Raw genomic sequence first — 17,082 nt, forward strand, 5'->3', positions numbered from 1 at the left:
TATTTCCAAACTTACCTGATTTTGGGATATTTATGAGGCACAATGATGTCACTGTTTTTCAACCATACAATGTCAGGGTTGGGGTTACCCGTAGCTCTGACTTTCATTTCAAGTCGGGAACCTTCCTTTACATTGAGATTTTTCAGTTTTTCTACAAACATCGGTTTTACCTGATGTTCCACAGCTGAAAGAGAAAGGTCATGATTTAGAGGGAGTAAGGCTGAAATACCTGTTTATAATCCAAGTGATAAGAAAATTCATTTATTTTTATTTTATCTCATTTTACCTTCCACAGTTAAAATCACTGAAATTGAAGATCTGCCTGCCCTGTTTTGGGCAACCACAGTCCATTCCCCAGAATCACTGGGTGTGGCAGGGACAATAATTAGTGATTGAGTACCATCTTCTTTAATGACCACTTTATGGGTATAGTCATTGACAATTTGCTGGCCTGTGAAAATATGTTCAAAAGAAAGTAGATTTTAAAATAGTTTTTAAAAATTGTTAGACAGATATATAAGCTTGTTTTTGTGTTTTTATTATTCATGAGCAAAAACCTGTCATACTTACCATCATGAAACCAGAACGTCTCTGGCATAGGTCTACCAACAACCTTTAAGTCAAATCTGGCAGTTTGCCCTTCTAAACATTTGAAAGAAGCAGGTTTTAACACAAAGACTGGTTTATACAGTCTCTCAAGTTGTGACTCATCTGTCTCCTCCAGCCTACGTCCAGGGGACATTCTTGCAGGGGACATCCGTGCAGGAGACATCCTTGCAGGTGACATCCGTGCAGGAGACATGCGTATAGGAGACCTGCTCACTGAACGTGGAGAGAGAGATCTGTAAAACAAAGACAAACAATACTTTCATGAGGCCTAAAGAAAACTCAGCAAAACAAACTTCATTTTGTCTTATTCATTATTCACTATTCACGTTATTTTAGAATTTACTTCTTGCATGTATTAGAAGGCACCTCCAACTCATTCAGATCTGAAATAGAATATATTATTGTTGCCCCCACAGCTATGTTTTTCCTATATTCTCAATTTTGGCTGGTAGTCATTCAGTACATCCAGGTACCCAGGTTCAAAAATCTTGGAATAATTCTCAATACTGTCTTTTCCTTACCACTTGGATTTAATCAGTCACTAGACTTTTTTGATTTAACTACCAAAACATCCTAATAAATGTTGGTTGGATAAGTAAACCAAATGAATACATTTATGGAAAAATAAAAATATATATATTTTTTATCTCAGAGGAGGAAAACATAGAAATCAATTTGGAAACAAAACAAAGCAAAACAAGACTCTATCTACACATTGCAGCCAGACTGACTTGGAGTTTGAATGCTGGCACCACCACTTACAGGCTGGATGAATTAAGGCAATATTCATAGATTCCCAGGGCCTCAGTGTTCCTATTTCCAAACCAGTAATAGTCATCTTTTTATTGCAGGGCTGTTGTATAAATTTACATTTGTAAAAATCAGGTGTCAAATAAGAGCTATTGTGATATTAGCTGTAGCACTAGGAAAATAAATAGTATGATACACTGATGAAAATTCTTTGCTCATCTTACACAGGGGCAAGAAATAAAAACTCTTGGCAATTGTTGGTGTTGCCACTGGTAAGTTTCTGTGCCATCTTAGCCCTCAATTTTTTTCTTACACAATAGCGATTTGCTACTAAGATATTTGATGTTTTGAAAACAATTTACATACTAAGTAACCCAAATTATTATAAGTCTTACCTGATTCTGCTCACTGGCTCTGGTGTGGGGATGTAAGTTGGAGCTCCAAGTGGTGCAGCAGGCTCCACATACAATTTCCCTGAGCAAATTGCATTTCCTTTAATATTGCTGGCAAATGCAGTGTAGATTCCTTCATCTTCTGGAAGAACAACAGGTATACGCAGACTAGCTCTGCCATCTTGTAGAAAGTCCATTTGATATCTTTCTCCATGTTTGATGCGCTTGCCATCTTTGTACCAAGCAATCTGCAAAGAACACCATGCATGTATGAGTAAAATTTACATCAAATAGTTATACTGTAACCAACTTGTATCTTTACTGTGGCAAGGAGGTATTATAAATGTTTATATTTTACCTTTGGTAATGGATATCCAGACATCTTGCAATGAAAAGTGACACCCATCCCCTCAAGAATTCTATAATTCTTGATTCTTAACTCAAATCCTGATTCAACAGCTTCAGATTCAGAAATGTCAACTGCCATCTTTTCTTCTCCATCTTCTTCAAGAAGTTCTTCTAATGTAGTCTTTATTATTCTATATTCAATTTCTTTAATAAGTCTCTCTTCAAAGGAAGAAATATGGAATTCCTATGCAAAAAAGATTATGGTCTGTTAAAAATACTTATCCTTACTGATGGAAATTATTTAAGGATATGTATCTGAGCTAGATTGTTGAAGTTTTTAGCTGGGAGAAGAATCTAGAAGACTTTGGTTTGTTTGTTTTAATCTGCATTATGGTCATCTTTCCCACTGAATGCTGTAGCATCTTGGGTAGAAAGGTTTTCCAAAAAAGCAGGAGTTAGAGTTGGGTTAGAGGTTACATTAGCTTATCATACAGATGAAGAGATCTTGGCATTAATGAACTTAGCTCTACTAATATTGGTCTTTTCCTTAATATATTATAAACCCTATTTCTAAAGCCACATTTATGGCATATATGTAATCTCTATTTCTAAACTCACAGGTGCAACATACCATGAAGATTAAGGAAACTTAGCAGCAGTGAACTTTGACCTACTAATAGTTGTCTAACCCTGAGCTCATCACTTGAAAATGAAAATGTCAAACAAAAAAAGGAAAGTATAATTTATGAAATTGGTTGATTGGTCATTATTTTTATACTCACCTGATCTTCTACATATGTTCTGACCATTACAGTATCTTTGGCCATTTTCTTCCTAATTAAGGCTTGTTCTTTTTCATACTCTTTTTCATACTCAGAATATACAAATCCAGGGGCTGTTTCTCCAACTTTGGGTTCTTGAACAAATGCAGTCACTTGTGTCTGGTAAAGCATTTCTTGCTGGGACTTCATCAGTGACTCATAATCAGCTAAGAGTTAAGAACATAAGTTAATTTTTTAATATTCTTACTAAAAAAACATTCATGCCACTATGCATTCAGGTAAACTCTACATTGGGGAAAGCTGATAACCAAAAGCCAAATTTTCCAAATATCTACTCTTGACGTGCTCAATATTTTCTAGATGGAATTTGGAAACCAAACTTACACTAACAAATCAAATCAGCCACTACAATTGTAGAAAGAATTTTATATTAGCAGTCAGTTTTGGGGGGATCTACCATGGAGGTCTTCCTACTCTGCCATGTGGCTTTTAACAATTCATTTACCTTCCTGAATCTTGAGTGCTTTATTGGCTAAATGAAGATAATATTGTAATTTCCTCTAAGGGATACTGTGTAGATCAAATGAAACAGAGTGAGAACCAGTTCACTGTAAATGTGAACAGTCTAGCATGAAAGCTATTGCATTTGTTTTCAAGTTATAAACATTGAAAATCCTGACTTCCAGGTTTTCTTTAAAGTATCAGGAGCAACACTGAGTCTGGTAACAACCTGGTGCATGCCTGGTAACAGCCTGGTGCATGCCGGGCAACAACACAGCTACTGTCTCTTTGAGGCAGGGCACCTACTCTCCAGTTTGCCACTGTTTTCATTGCGCTCACTGTTACCTGCCTGGGCCTGGAAGGCAACTGGATTTAGAATCTGTGCATTTTCGGAGGCATGATATGCCTAGAAACAAACACACCAAACAGAAACTATTGCTAGAACCTCAGAAGTTTAATGCCAGTATAGTTTTTGAGGCCATGTGGTCTAAAACATTTTCCATACAACTGAGGCAAAGACACTGGGGCAAAGTATCAGAACCAGTAAATGGCAACAGGTTTTTCAGCAAACGGACAGCACTGCTATCTCCTTGTATTTCAGATCTTATCATGCACGTAGAAACTACAGTTGCACTTACCTTCTTCAAGCAAGGAAGCAGATGCAGAAGTTTCTCCATGCTTATTACGAATAACAATAGTGTATTCTCCAGCATCATCAGCAAAAGTCATAGAAATTACTAGCTTGCATTCACCGGTTTGTTTGTTGTAACTCACTTTGTATCTTTAGGTAAATGTACAAAATTGAAAAATCAGTTATAAACAACCCTTCTGTGGGTAAAATAATTGGACTTATCTGTGAGCGGATCTGTGGTATAAAATTCAATGACCCTAAACATACGACTAAGCTCCACAATAGATTATAAGATTGCTGAAAATTGAGAAAAATGCAAGAACATGAGTAATTAGGGCCCAATAAGTTAAAATATTCATTTTAAAGAATATTTATTGCTAGAATCAGTCATGAAATTAAGTGGTTTTTGGTGTTTACATTAGCAAATGATCAGGTCACTTAAACAACAGGTATTTTCTCTTCGTTTGTTATTTTGTTCATTATTTCATTCAGAGATCAAATGAATAATTAAAACAATAAATACCTTTAAATATTTCAGTATTAACTCTCTGGTACATTATATTTATTATTATTAAGGTATGGCACCTACATTTTTAGATTACCAGGTTGCTCTTTTTATCTTAAGTTGCAAAATATTCAGAGTTAAATTTCGTATTGAATTGAAGAAAAATTAGTAGCATAGATTTTTGTGCATAACTAGCTTTCTTCTTCATTACATGGCCCCTATTCTTCTATCTTTTAGTCACTTAGTTATTACATGTTTTTATTGAAAGTTGTCTCAAATCTTTTCTGGAAGTGTGTATGTGTGAAAATCCATATTTTCTCTACTTTCACAACCTCAATGAATTAAACTATAATGTAAATAAATATATCTTCCATCCACTTTTGTCACATAGCTTTATTTCTTAGAAGACTTTGCACAAAAAATGTAAAAATACCTCAAAACAAAGATGGCTCCACAATGAAAGAGCCTACGCTCAGGGTCGGTGGGGTAAGTAAATTCTACTCTAGGCTTCATGCAAATATTATACAAGTCGCAGAGAACTCTATATTCAGCCATCAAAATACCTGTATCCAGTGGTCAGAGGAACACCAGATTTTTTCCAGTACACATGGGGCTTTGGGTTGCCACCAACTTGGCATCCAAACACCACGCTCCCACCTTCCACCAGTTTCTGGACCACTGGTTTTGTAATAAAGTAAGGCGCAGCAGGTTCTCCAGGCCCTGCTTGTTCCTCTGTGATGCTAGTATCAGTCATAACCACATCTCTTGACTCAACAAAGCTGGAAAGAGAATTCCCCTCATATTAGTTTCTGAGTTGCAATTTGCCAATACTGACGGGGCTGAAAGTCAAAACTGTACTAGAACAGCTATTAATTAGCAAAATGTTTTACCGTTTCTCTTCTGTGGTAAATTTCTCAGTCACGGCTGTGGTTTCCTTTTCAAATTCTTCTGACACTAAAAGAAGACAAAAGTTTCTCATTGAGATGAGATGTTTAGTGATCCCGCTTAGCGCTGACAGTTAAATTGACCATATAATCTCCCCCCCAGTTCCAAAAAGGGACATCATTTCAAGGTGCGCAGAAACCGTATTGTGGAAAAGAATGTCACATGAAAGTGATGGCATGTGCATTAGGACTGTGGGAGGGGTGGCCACTAACCCTGCACAGCCAGATAGCAGGATGTGCTGACAGTTCCAGCCTCGTTAACAGCACTGCAGGTAAATCGCCCGCTGTCTTCCGCAAACGCTTCGCGAATCATAAGACGAGCGATTCCACTCTGGAAGGTTATCTGGAAGTCAATGGAACTTTCGATTTGGTAGTCTTCCCTGTACCATGTCACTGTCGGGGATGGGTATCCAGAGATGTGGCACTCCAAGGTGACAGATTCACCTTCTATGACTGTCACATTTTTTAAGCCCTGAAGAGAGAAGAAAAATAAATAATGATACGTGTGCATATTCATTAATCATTTCTGTTTTGTAACAAATGTGGAGTTTGAACTTACACATTTCAACTGCCACAAAATGGCCTTTTAATCAGGACTCCAGAAATAGTAGTAGAGAGACTAATATTTATGTAATATACTAATATATTAGTAAAGAGCTGTAAGGCTCAATAGCAAATGCTACCTGTTCAACAAAGCTTTGCCATGGTATCACCAACTGGAATGAATCTATCCCTCCCATGGATTCTCCCTCTGTTGTGGTGCTTATCACCTTATATATTTTATTATGCTCGTTTATGTACATTTTCTCTGATGGCAAAGAAAATATTTCAAAGAGGGATGGAGGGATGGATTGGTCTTTATGTCTCCACAGCTCCTGCAATAATGCCTTTTGCATATGAGAAGCACATTAAATCTTTTGAATCCATGAATGATGTACCCCGTAGAATTCCCCTCTTCCTTGCCAATATGGTCAAATATGGTCTTAAAATGAGCATCTGTATGCTCACTAACGTCATTTTGTATTAATTTGAGAAACAGATCTTTTCAAAAATGTATTAAAATGATTTGAGCAGATATGAATAGGGTCCAACATAATCAACTTCTTTACTCACCGAGACCAAAGTTGGTGGAGTAACAGGAATTTCAACAGGTGCTGGTACTCTTGCTGTTTCTGTTACCTAGATTTTTACAAATTATATTACAAAATGCTCATGAAATTAAGGGAAATCTCATAAACTCTTAGCTCATGCCACATTATAAAAATAATTTGAGAAAATGATCTCTGACCCATACTGTGCTCCACAAAAATCAAGTCTTAGCGTGGTAAAGGAGAAAGGCAAGACTCCGCTGGCTACTTTTCAGTACAAACTAGCCAACCACCTGGCCCTGCTCAATGGGAATGGGCCAAGCAACAGCGGGTAACCAGTGACCAACCTTGGCTTCGCGCCCGTGCAGTACTTCAAAGCGCTCTTCACGGACGGTGGCGCCAGTGATGCTCACCCCTACTTCCTTTTTCACCTCAACGCCAGCTTGACTCTTGTAAGTATCTGGCGTGTCAGCGAAGGGGAACTGTGGCGAGGGTGTGGGCTCTGCCCTTACTCTAGTCTCACTGGGCTTCACAGTAGGAGCCTTCACCGATTTGGTGATCTTCTGAGCAGAAGATGTGGCTGACAACTCTTTTTGTAATGTGGCAATAGCACTACCGGCTATTGATGCCTACATGGAAACAGAGTCAGAAAATAAAGTCACTTAACCATTCTCAGATGGCTAACCCTCTCGGACTGAGTCTCAGCCTATTTCTATAAGGTCCGTTTTTTAATGTTCTCGTTATCACTCATTATCACACAGTTAATTAAAAGTCCGTTAGAGATAAGCCAATTATAAAGCTCCTCGTCATGCCTGTTAGTTTGTAAAACAAATTTGAAATATCTTTTTTAAAGAGTTGTATTCAGAACTCCTTATTTTACAGCTTTTATCATAAAAGGACGGCGTCTTCTAAAGCTTAGTCATGAATTTTCACTTGACCATTCCGATGAATGCCACTTTCGAATATGCCACAGTGGGAGATTCAAAATTAAGAAATTATTGAAATTGTTGGTAAATTCCTAAGAACTACTTTGCAATAGTACATTTGAGTTTTAGCCACAAATCTATGTGAAAGGTGAACATGGAGACATTCAGACAAAATATTTTAAAGGTTTCCTTACTGCTTTTATTCTGTTGCGGTCTATGGTTATTTGATTTGTAATTTGGGACTAAATTGAATACAGGCATTATATGTAACTTACAGTTCTTTGAAACCATAGAAGGTTTGGGTTCTATTTCTTGGATATGTATGATAACAATCGTGATTAATATAAAGGATTTATTACATGCTGACAACTTGTTAAGGTTTTTATATACTTTTTACTTGCATTTTACATGTACATTTACTTTCTCCTGATGACAGAGGTTATAAGGGGGAAGATAGGGCACTAATCCAGAGCTATTTGATTCCACAATCCAACCCAACCACCATATAGTACCACCTCTCCATCTTGCTATATTGAGTATATAAATATATGATTTCTCAATGCCTGTCTTTATTATTGAAACACATTCGCAGTTAAGTTACTCTGAAATGTCTCACAGCATAAGTAAAACTATGCTGTGTAATATACTACTTTCACAAAATCATCAGAACAACAGTAAAACAATTGAGTTTGAGCTGTCCCCGAAATGTGAACTAGAGAGAAGCCTGTGTGGATTTGTGTCTCCTCAGCGGTATAAGATAACCACTTGTGACTCTATGCTCACTCTCCTGGGCAAGTTTCAGAAATCAAAAATTTAGGGCATCTGGGCCCACTGTGAATGCACACACACACACACATATCACCAAAAAAAGCCTCCATTGGCCTACTCTAAAGATGCTCTATTTCACAGGTTAGATACTTATTTCCTTTAAACATTTCTATATCACGCTCTGTAACTTCTTACCTCATATCCATGTTCTGTCTTAGGAACAGAAATTTTTGAAACAGTAAAGTGAGGGCTCGCTGTGCGGGGGCGTTTATCCACATGGACTAATCTTTCCGTTGTTAGATCTGTAGTTTTCTTGATCTGCATTGAAATGAAACTCAGTGATACCATTGATCACCAATGACCACAGCAGTGAGGCTTGCTTTACCATGAACAAGGTGAAAAATCAGCAGGTATAGACTCACCTGTGATGATATGTGCATTCCCATTTGATCAGTAGTTTTGATATGAGTCTCAGAAGGAGCCTGGATTACTACAGGCTTGACTGCTTTAGGGACAACGTGGGGTTCTGAGGCTGGACGTTGGGGAGGCTCAGCTACCTTTGCGGCGGAAATGCGTTCCTTATATCCGTACTCCAAAGTGGTCTGCTGAGCATAGGATTCTTCAAGACGCCCAGGCTCTCTGGGCTCTCTGACTCGGGCTTGGTCTACTGCAGCAACAACTGTTGCTACAGCTTCAGCCTTTTTTCCAACATCCACCTAGAGACAAGGGTTCCAGAGTTAATACACAGGAATATCAAGATGAGGCTGGAACATCTCCTAGGCATCAGGACAGGCAAATGGCTAAAGGCGTGATATGTATATGGCATCCACGTTATACAGCAGTGTTAATGTGTCTAGAAATGTATCTCAGAAACACTTTTAGGGACTATTTCATTGATTATTATATTGTACAGACATCGATTTAGATCCACTCTCTGTACACCTGCTTAATTATACTAGACATTAAATCACATAGACACAACATAGGACAATCACAATATGACCATAAAATCATAAGGAGATTTTGACATTTTGTAGAATTTTTCCAGGCAGAGAGTCAATCAGCAATTGGAAAATCAGAATTTTGGAGCTGGTTCTCCTCACTGATTATTTTTATTATCTTGTTGACCATTTAGTCTGAGGTTAATGCAATGACAGTGGTGATATAAGTGCACTCGAATACCATCATCATCCCATCCAGAAAAATCAGTAACTACAGAGTTACATGGTTGCATGCAAATCGGACATAACATGAAAGCTCATAAACACAGAGTGAGCATATGAATTTACTTATGATTCCCTAAGGGTAAGATTTGTTTAATCTATTAGAAAATACCTGTCTCAAAACACACAGATGACAAAGAGAACCCCGTGCAAATGAAAATATTGTGATTAAAATGAAAGTGTTATCATGTTTGGATTCAAGAGAACAACCTTTCACATTGGTGTTTAATTTACTTTCATTATTATGGAGAGTTAAAGCAAAGAATGAAACAAATATTATTTTCTCGTTTCTGAGTCTGATGAACATAAATGGAAATGAAATTTGCAGAGCGGTTTCTCTTCTAAAGAAGGCAAACTAGCTGATGCGGCTTAGATATTATGATTCTATGTGATACTTGGAAACAGCACACCACAAAAATCACATAGCCATGTTCATCCAGTGCTTTTTAAAAGTAAGATTGGAAAATTTTATTAATGTTCAGTTTTCTATATCTGTGAATAGAATCTAGAATGCATCGGAAACATTCTTCAACTATGCTACCTGTATATCTTTAAAAATTGTTCTCTGAACTATTTAAGATATAAATGAGATTTTTCTGAGATAGAATTGGGTCTTTAGTGATCATGGGCTTTATCCAGGGCTTCCTTTTAGGAAGACACAAACAATTTCATCTGCCTCAAAGGACTGCAAATACCATCTTCACTTTAGATTGCATCATCTCAGAAGAAAACATAAAATATACATGAGGCTTAGGTGAGTTAAGTTTGTCCATTTATTTGTTTCTTTTTTAAAAACTATATTGGCAATGAGCTGACTTTAATTGTCTAGACGTTTTAAAATGTTAACATCTTCGACAGATAACACTAAATAAATATATATTATTTTGATTGTAGAGTGATCACATTTCCACCATATCTCATTTGAAACTTTTAGCCAGTCTGATATGAAGTAGTCAGGTTAAGTCTTAATTTTATTTTAACAATGATAAAAGAAACTGTCAAAGAAACTGTCATTTGACTAAATATCACACAACTGAAATATTTAAATTTTGTTCTTAATTTTAAACATATGGAAAAATCTTAATCATGGTAGAATATTTTAAATTGAGGAAACATCTGTCTGTTTTTTCCTTGAATTATTGTATGTCAAATTTATATACACACACTTATTGGTGGACTACAAATGAGTACGCTGGTAACTGCTTTTATTTCTTAGTGGACTTTGATATCTCTCATGTTTGTAACCTAGAGAAGCAGGAAGACAAATTGGACTAGAATATACCAGTTCATACCAGGTAAATGCTGAGAATAAATTTAGGAGACATAAAGAAGAGTATTATATAGTCTGACTTTTCACTACTAGAAATGCTCACTGTTCAACTGGAGGATGGACTGAATCTAACCATCTCTACTGTTTTATTGATCAGTCAAGCAATTAGATGGAACACTGGAAGCACAATTCATGACGGATGAAAAGTTATGAGAGTTGATGATGAAATGGGATGAAACAATACTTGTCACCTCCATTGCATCAGTTTTCATCTCTTCTTGGAAAAGATGTATTTGTTCTTGTTTAACAGGAAATACTTCTCTAGTTGTTGGCGGTGCGGCTGATTCAGCAGATTTTGCAGTGGTAACTACTACTTTAGGTATAAACATTTTCTCAGCTTCCATCCTTAGCTATTTTTTAACAAGAATAAGATAGTGAATTCATGACAAAATTTGAATGGAAACAAAAATAAAAAGTTAATCATTCATGAAGTATGTTGCATAGTGGAATTTCTATGATTTATGAGACTTCTGTAAGGCTGATATGCCATTAAATGTTAGACTTGAGTAAAGGTTTAAAAAGTTTATCTTAAATCATGTCTTAGAAAAAAAAAAGATGTAGAGTTAGAAAATGACATTGAGGGAAATACAAATAGGATTCAGGCCATCCTGCTAATGAAATGGGGAAACTTTAGTTGCTAATTTTCAAGTGGTATATTAGCAATAAAGAATACAATTAGGTAAATGGCTCATTTGGAGTAAATGATAGTCATGGGAAACAGTTTAATTCATGGATATTTCATAGCTACAAATAGATACAGTAATCTTTTCATGGCTTATGTGTAATTGTTCTGTTTGGATACTTCCTTCTCTAGATTTTAATATGCATCTTGTTTAGCTTTAGTGGGAGCTGCTACAGCAGGCATTATAATTTTTTCAGCTTATCTTCTCCTGTGATATTTACAGGAGGGAAAAAAGATAAAGTTTCATACAAAGAAAATTATGGGTAATTTACTGAAATAAGTCCATACTCCATAACATAATATACTGAATTTATGACCCCTCAAAACACATATCTTCTTGACAGTGATTAAGAGTCATCATTTACTTATACAACTTTGTGTTTTAAAAAATGTTCATGGGCCTCTTAAAATTAGCCTGCATGCAATTTTAATCAACTTCTGGAAGATTCCCAGATGTTAATAAAATGTTGAAAATAATGGCGAAGAGGTAAGTGGAGAAAGGGATGTGTAGTAATATTAACAATAAATCTTTTTTAGTTTCCAATTATTTAATTGTCTAAAAAATAAATTCGGTTAATAGTGACTCATACATAAGAAATTCAGAGATTTGATATTAATGTATTATAATAAGGAATTTCACATGATATGTGGTATTAATGTATTATAATAGGGGATTTCACACTTGGAACAACAATAGTCACCTTTCCATGGGTAACTTGGGTTTGTTCTTGTCTAGTAGCCATAGTTTCTCTAGTTCTCAGTATTGTTTCTTGTTCTTTGGCTTTAGCAGTAGCAACTGCTATTGTAGACAAGGCAGTTTTCTCAGCTTCCTTTCTCATCTGATTATTACAGTAAAATCAAGATTTAAGTTGAACAGGGCTTCGAACACACATAGTATGACCCTTCCCGCTTCCTCATGGTGATGCAAGATGGTTATTCAGGGTTAAATACACAAGAGAAATTAACTTTCACCTGGCAATGTCTACATATACTGACTGTGAATCACAAAACTTAGAAATGTTAGCTATTTAAAAACCTCTAGATGAGTCCCTATGTCGCTTTTTAAAAATTAAGCTAAAAAATGCTAATCTTCATGCAAAGAATAATGGTGAATAAAATGAATTATAAATGTTACCGAGGATGAAAATCAAATGTGCAGATAAAATTAATGATAATCAGTTGCATATTTACCGTTTTGTTTTTAGTTAGGGGTTTTAAAAGGCAAATACAGATTAATAATTCATACCACATTGTAGTTAATAGTTTACTAGAAATTAGTTTAAAGATGAACTTTTCACAGCTCAAATATCTGTATTCACCTTTTCCTGAGTTATTTGAACTTGTTCTCTTTTGGTAGTAATGCCTTCTCTACTTCTTGATACTAAATCTTGTTCTTTGACTTTGGGTGTGGCAACTATGACTTTAGGTACAACTGTTTTCCTAGTTTCCTTCATTATCTGATCACACACAAAAAGTAAGAAAATAGTCATTAATTCCATAAGTCTTTAATAAAAGAAACATAAATCAAAAAGAAAGGAGGCAAAATTTCTTCCTATTCAAGGAAATTTTAATTACACTAAAATATATCATTTGAGCTGCTTTGATCATCCATACTGTTTCACTGGCAAAAATATCTAAACAATAAGTCCAGTTTAAAAGAAAAAAATGTGATTAACAATAAAAGACTAATGAGTGCTCTTTTGTATTTTTCACATTTTAAAAAGTATAATCTATAAGACATTTCAATAGCACTGTAAATAGCACATTTTTTTGTATTATGAATTGACTTATTTACAGACATCTGCTTCAATAGGAAGATATTAAAGTGAATTATTATATTATATTAGTAACAAGCCAAAGAATGTCTGAAAGTTAGGAATGAATTGGCGGTGAAAGGTAGCTGTGTGGGGAAAGAAATTTTCTATTTGCATTATAAGAAGAGGTGAAAGTGAAGAAGTGATGATTAAGATCCATGATGGAAATGTAGGTGATTTGCAAATGAAATGGTGCAAGAGTGACTTTCACATTGGCAGGAAGTCATCACCTTTTCATGACTTAGGTGCATTTGATCTTGTTGTGTGGCAGTTTCTTCTTGAGCTCCCGGGACTGTTTCTAGTTTTGTGGACTTTGCAGTGGCAACTACCACCATGGATGCAGCAGTTATCTCAGTTTCCTGTCTTATCTGATTTTTAGAGTAAAATAAAGATTTGAGTTTCAAAAGATACAAAAGAAATGGCACGACATGCTTGAAACATTCAGGAAAATAGAGAATGCTTAGTGGTGAAAGATAAAATGTCAGATTTCCATTTTAGGGGCCTACACTTGTGCTTCAGACATAGACTGCTTTCCTGAGGTATGGTCTTCTTTTCTGCCCACATGCTCCTTAGCAAATTGTCCTAGAACTGAAAATATCTCATCTTGAGACATGTTGACATGTTAGCGATCCTGGTGGTTGGCTGCTGACAAGTGGCTGGAAAACTATAGGCCAGCTGAACTTGCCAGTCACCAGCATTGCAATGGCCATGGGGATTTCTATGCCTTTGATTATGCCAAGTAGGGTTCTTGCTACATTCAAAGTGTCTCACTCACAGTAAGGAGAGGGAAATTCAGTCAGCAGCCTCTGGTCAGCCTTTTAAGTGTACAGGGTTCTCAACTGGACCTTTGAAGAAAGTAGCTCTAAGATCAGCAAAGAGCTTGAGTTCAAGGAGGATGAGCACAGGTGCCCTCTTCAACATGGAAGAATTCAGATAAATGCCTCTCTCCTGACACTTAAAGGCTTGATTTCACATACGGGAGAGATGTGGATTTTAATGATACTGAGATTGTCCTTACACAGCTCTAGGGCACAACAGCAGCAAACGCTTCTAGGTCACTGTTTATCAATCATGATTTGAAGGTTTTTTTTTTTTTTTTTTTTTTTTTTTTTGAGGAAGTATTCGTTTTCGCCGATGTCTGGCATTTCCTCACTTTCCCTTGCTATTTATTTGGGGTGTTTATGGCTGATGTATGTGTGTGTGTGTGTGTTTGTGTGCACGTGCACACACATGATGTGTCTTACAACTATGTAAAGTTTGTGCATTACAATCTAAGTGACTGAGGGCTTAGGCTATGCACAAAGAAACCGACTGTCCCGGTGGGTAACTGGATTGGCATGATATCTATCATCCATTCATGTATGGTCTAGAAAGTTCATAGATGTGCCCTAAACTGTTCTGTAGACAGTCTCCTGAAAACTGATCAAGTGAGTGGAAAATAGTGCAATGTGAACATAATTTCCATCTTGAGTTTCAATGCTAGACATAGAGGAACAATAACAAAAAATACACAACAAAAGACTTCTCCATTTGTGGGTTTCAGTTATAAGCTACCTGCAGCTGGCTGTAATGTGATATTGTCAACGAACTACAAAATATTTAGAAAATCGAACTTACTGTTTCTTGAGTTACTTGTTTTTGTTTCGTAGTAATTTCTCCAGAAATTCTAGTTTCTTGTTCTTTGGCTTTAGCTGCCGAAATTACTACCTTTGGTACAAATGTTTTTTCAGTTTCTTTTCTTATCTGCAAACAATGATTAAAAAAACTTTATTTCCTGATGCCCAATGAAATGATATGGTGTTTATTAAATATAACAACATAGGGATTTGAAGATGTAAAATCCCTTTTCTGGAGATGTCACTAAATAAAATAAATAATCTCATGTTCATAAATAAGATCATGCTCTTTCTCTCCCTCAACTGTACATTATGTAGGCTGCTTAGAGAAAACAAAGTTTAATTCAACACTTTGTTTTGAACAGGAGAATTGTAGTCTTCTTTAAAATGACTTCCAATTTTTACAAATAGATCTATGGCAATATTATTCTGTACTAATTCTGTCATCTAAAGGTAATCTTAGAATATACATCAGAATGGAAAGCTTTAGAAGTAATTTTGTCTGATCTTTTTATTTTCCATGTGAGAAATCAAGCACGGATAATTTATAATCTGCATTTATACAATAATTTTGTCTTGTCAATTTTCCTAAATACTGTGAAGAATGCTGTTTCCATCTGGGCATCTAAGTTATATGCGTGTATAGGGGGACAGTTTTCTCCATTTGCCTCTGTGCTGTTCTCAAACATCTCATCACTGAAACACAGAATCTCAAGGCTGAAAGAGACTTGAAAGTTCATCTTCTCAAACCACCCAACTGACAACTGGTTCCATTGGCCAAGAGCTTTACTAACTGGCCTTTTCCAATCTGTCCCCAAATGCTGCCAACCATGGGGCTGTCCTTTTCACCTTTTCTGGTCATTTGGCTTGTTAAGGCTATGCTGTCCATTCCACTTCAAACTCATGTGTAAATGTCTTCCCAAGTAGCCAGGAAGCAGTTGCTAAGATTCCTAAAGCAAAGTGAGTTCAGTGTCTCCTCCACTTTTCCCCATTCCTGCCTCAGCATTGATTTCTTCCTCCTGGTTTTACCCATCTGTCCTCTCCCTATAGTCATATACTTACATCCCCAGATCAATGTGGTGAGATCCCTGGTGTATGTTCACAGAGTTCTTTTTCATACTCATAAGGGGAGCATTCAGGGACACTACCAAACTTTGGTATCCAGTACCCAGAAATTTACACATACAACAAGGGGATTTTATTAGCATGCTAACAACCATATGGCCCAAAAAACAACACTCTTCATGGTAAAGGTGATTATCTGTGTTGACCCCTGTAAGAACCTCAGTGAATTTTAAATAGAAAACCATTTTCACCTGCTCATGAGTTACGTGCATCTGCTCTTGCTTTGTGGTAATTACTTCTCTGGTTCTTGATTTTAATTCTTGTTCCTTGGCTTTGTCGGCGGCCACTACTACCTTAGTTACAGCAGTCTTCTCTGCCTCCTTTCTCACCTGCTTTTCATAGAGGAAAGGAAGAAAACACTTTAATGCATCTTACATAAAAAGTTCAAGACCAGCCTGGCCAACATGGTGAAATCTTCTACTAAAAAACACAAAAATTAGCTGGGTGTGGTGGCGCACACCTGTAATCCCAGCTACTCACGAGACTGAGGCACAAGAATCACTCAAACCCAGGAGGTGGAGGCTGCAGTGAGCCGAGATCATGCCACTGCACTCCAGCCTGGGCGACAGAGCGAGACTCTGTCTCAAAAAAGAAAAAAGTTACAATAATCTGTCAGGATCTAGACATAAATATCACACAAGAGAGGTAAGGAGGAAAGCTGGAATGGTTTTAAACTATAACAGAAGATCTATTCAAATACGAGGTGGGACATTATCCTGGATTTATAACACTGTTCTAGCTATGAATCAAGTGTCATGTTTGTTTTGAGAAAAGTAAAAACAAAAGTCCTTTGGGGAAACTTAGAGAAATGTAATGCCTGCCCTGAAATAGTAGTTTCCACGTCTAGTGTGTGCAGTGACTGAGTTCTGGAATTGACTGCTCTCTGTTTCTCCGGCCATCCTTTGCCTACCTTGAATACCATAGTTGACTTTCGCCTGCTCATATAGCCCAGGTATTTCTGGCCTACGCTGCTCTTCTGATGTTCACATTGTCAACACCTTTGGTATCTCAGACCACCTTTTGCTCAGAAAGTTCTAAAAGTCTGGGC

The 17,082-nt window shown here is 36.6% G+C and overlaps 1 protein-coding gene across 5 annotated transcripts in view; it reads right to left on the bottom strand.

Moving 5' to 3' along the window:
- TTN (titin) overlaps positions 1 to 17,082 on the bottom strand; it is a 273,759-nt gene that overhangs the window by 243,280 nt on the left and 13,397 nt on the right. For 3 of the 5 annotated variants that reach the window (XM_065526517.1, XM_065526515.1, XM_065526514.1), the window contains exons 9-27: positions 16,226 to 16,366; positions 14,911 to 15,036; positions 13,524 to 13,661; positions 12,799 to 12,936; positions 12,181 to 12,318; positions 8,667 to 8,960; positions 8,440 to 8,562; positions 6,898 to 7,179; positions 6,576 to 6,641; positions 5,676 to 5,934; positions 5,409 to 5,472; positions 5,082 to 5,297; positions 4,021 to 4,163; positions 2,882 to 3,087; positions 2,110 to 2,343; positions 1,755 to 1,999; positions 571 to 842; positions 287 to 451; positions 16 to 184 (exon numbers count right to left, since the gene is read on the bottom strand). In XM_065526517.1, the coding sequence (XP_065382589.1) occupies positions 16 to 184; positions 287 to 451; positions 571 to 842; positions 1,755 to 1,999; positions 2,110 to 2,343; positions 2,882 to 3,087; positions 4,021 to 4,163; positions 5,082 to 5,297; positions 5,409 to 5,472; positions 5,676 to 5,934; positions 6,576 to 6,641; positions 6,898 to 7,179; positions 8,440 to 8,562; positions 8,667 to 8,960; positions 12,181 to 12,318; positions 12,799 to 12,936; positions 13,524 to 13,661; positions 14,911 to 15,036; positions 16,226 to 16,366 (3,419 nt within the window). The remainder of the gene's footprint in view (positions 1 to 15; positions 185 to 286; positions 452 to 570; positions 843 to 1,754; positions 2,000 to 2,109; positions 2,344 to 2,881; positions 3,088 to 4,020; positions 4,164 to 5,081; positions 5,298 to 5,408; positions 5,473 to 5,675; positions 5,935 to 6,575; positions 6,642 to 6,897; positions 7,180 to 8,439; positions 8,563 to 8,666; positions 8,961 to 12,180; positions 12,319 to 12,798; positions 12,937 to 13,523; positions 13,662 to 14,910; positions 15,037 to 16,225; positions 16,367 to 17,082) is intronic. The other 2 variants (XM_045368331.2, XM_015432435.4) reach the window with 1 other exon arrangement.

This window comes from Macaca fascicularis, chromosome 12 (assembly GCF_037993035.2).
Source record: "Macaca fascicularis isolate 582-1 chromosome 12, T2T-MFA8v1.1".
Lineage (NCBI taxonomy): Eukaryota > Metazoa > Chordata > Mammalia > Primates > Cercopithecidae > Macaca > Macaca fascicularis.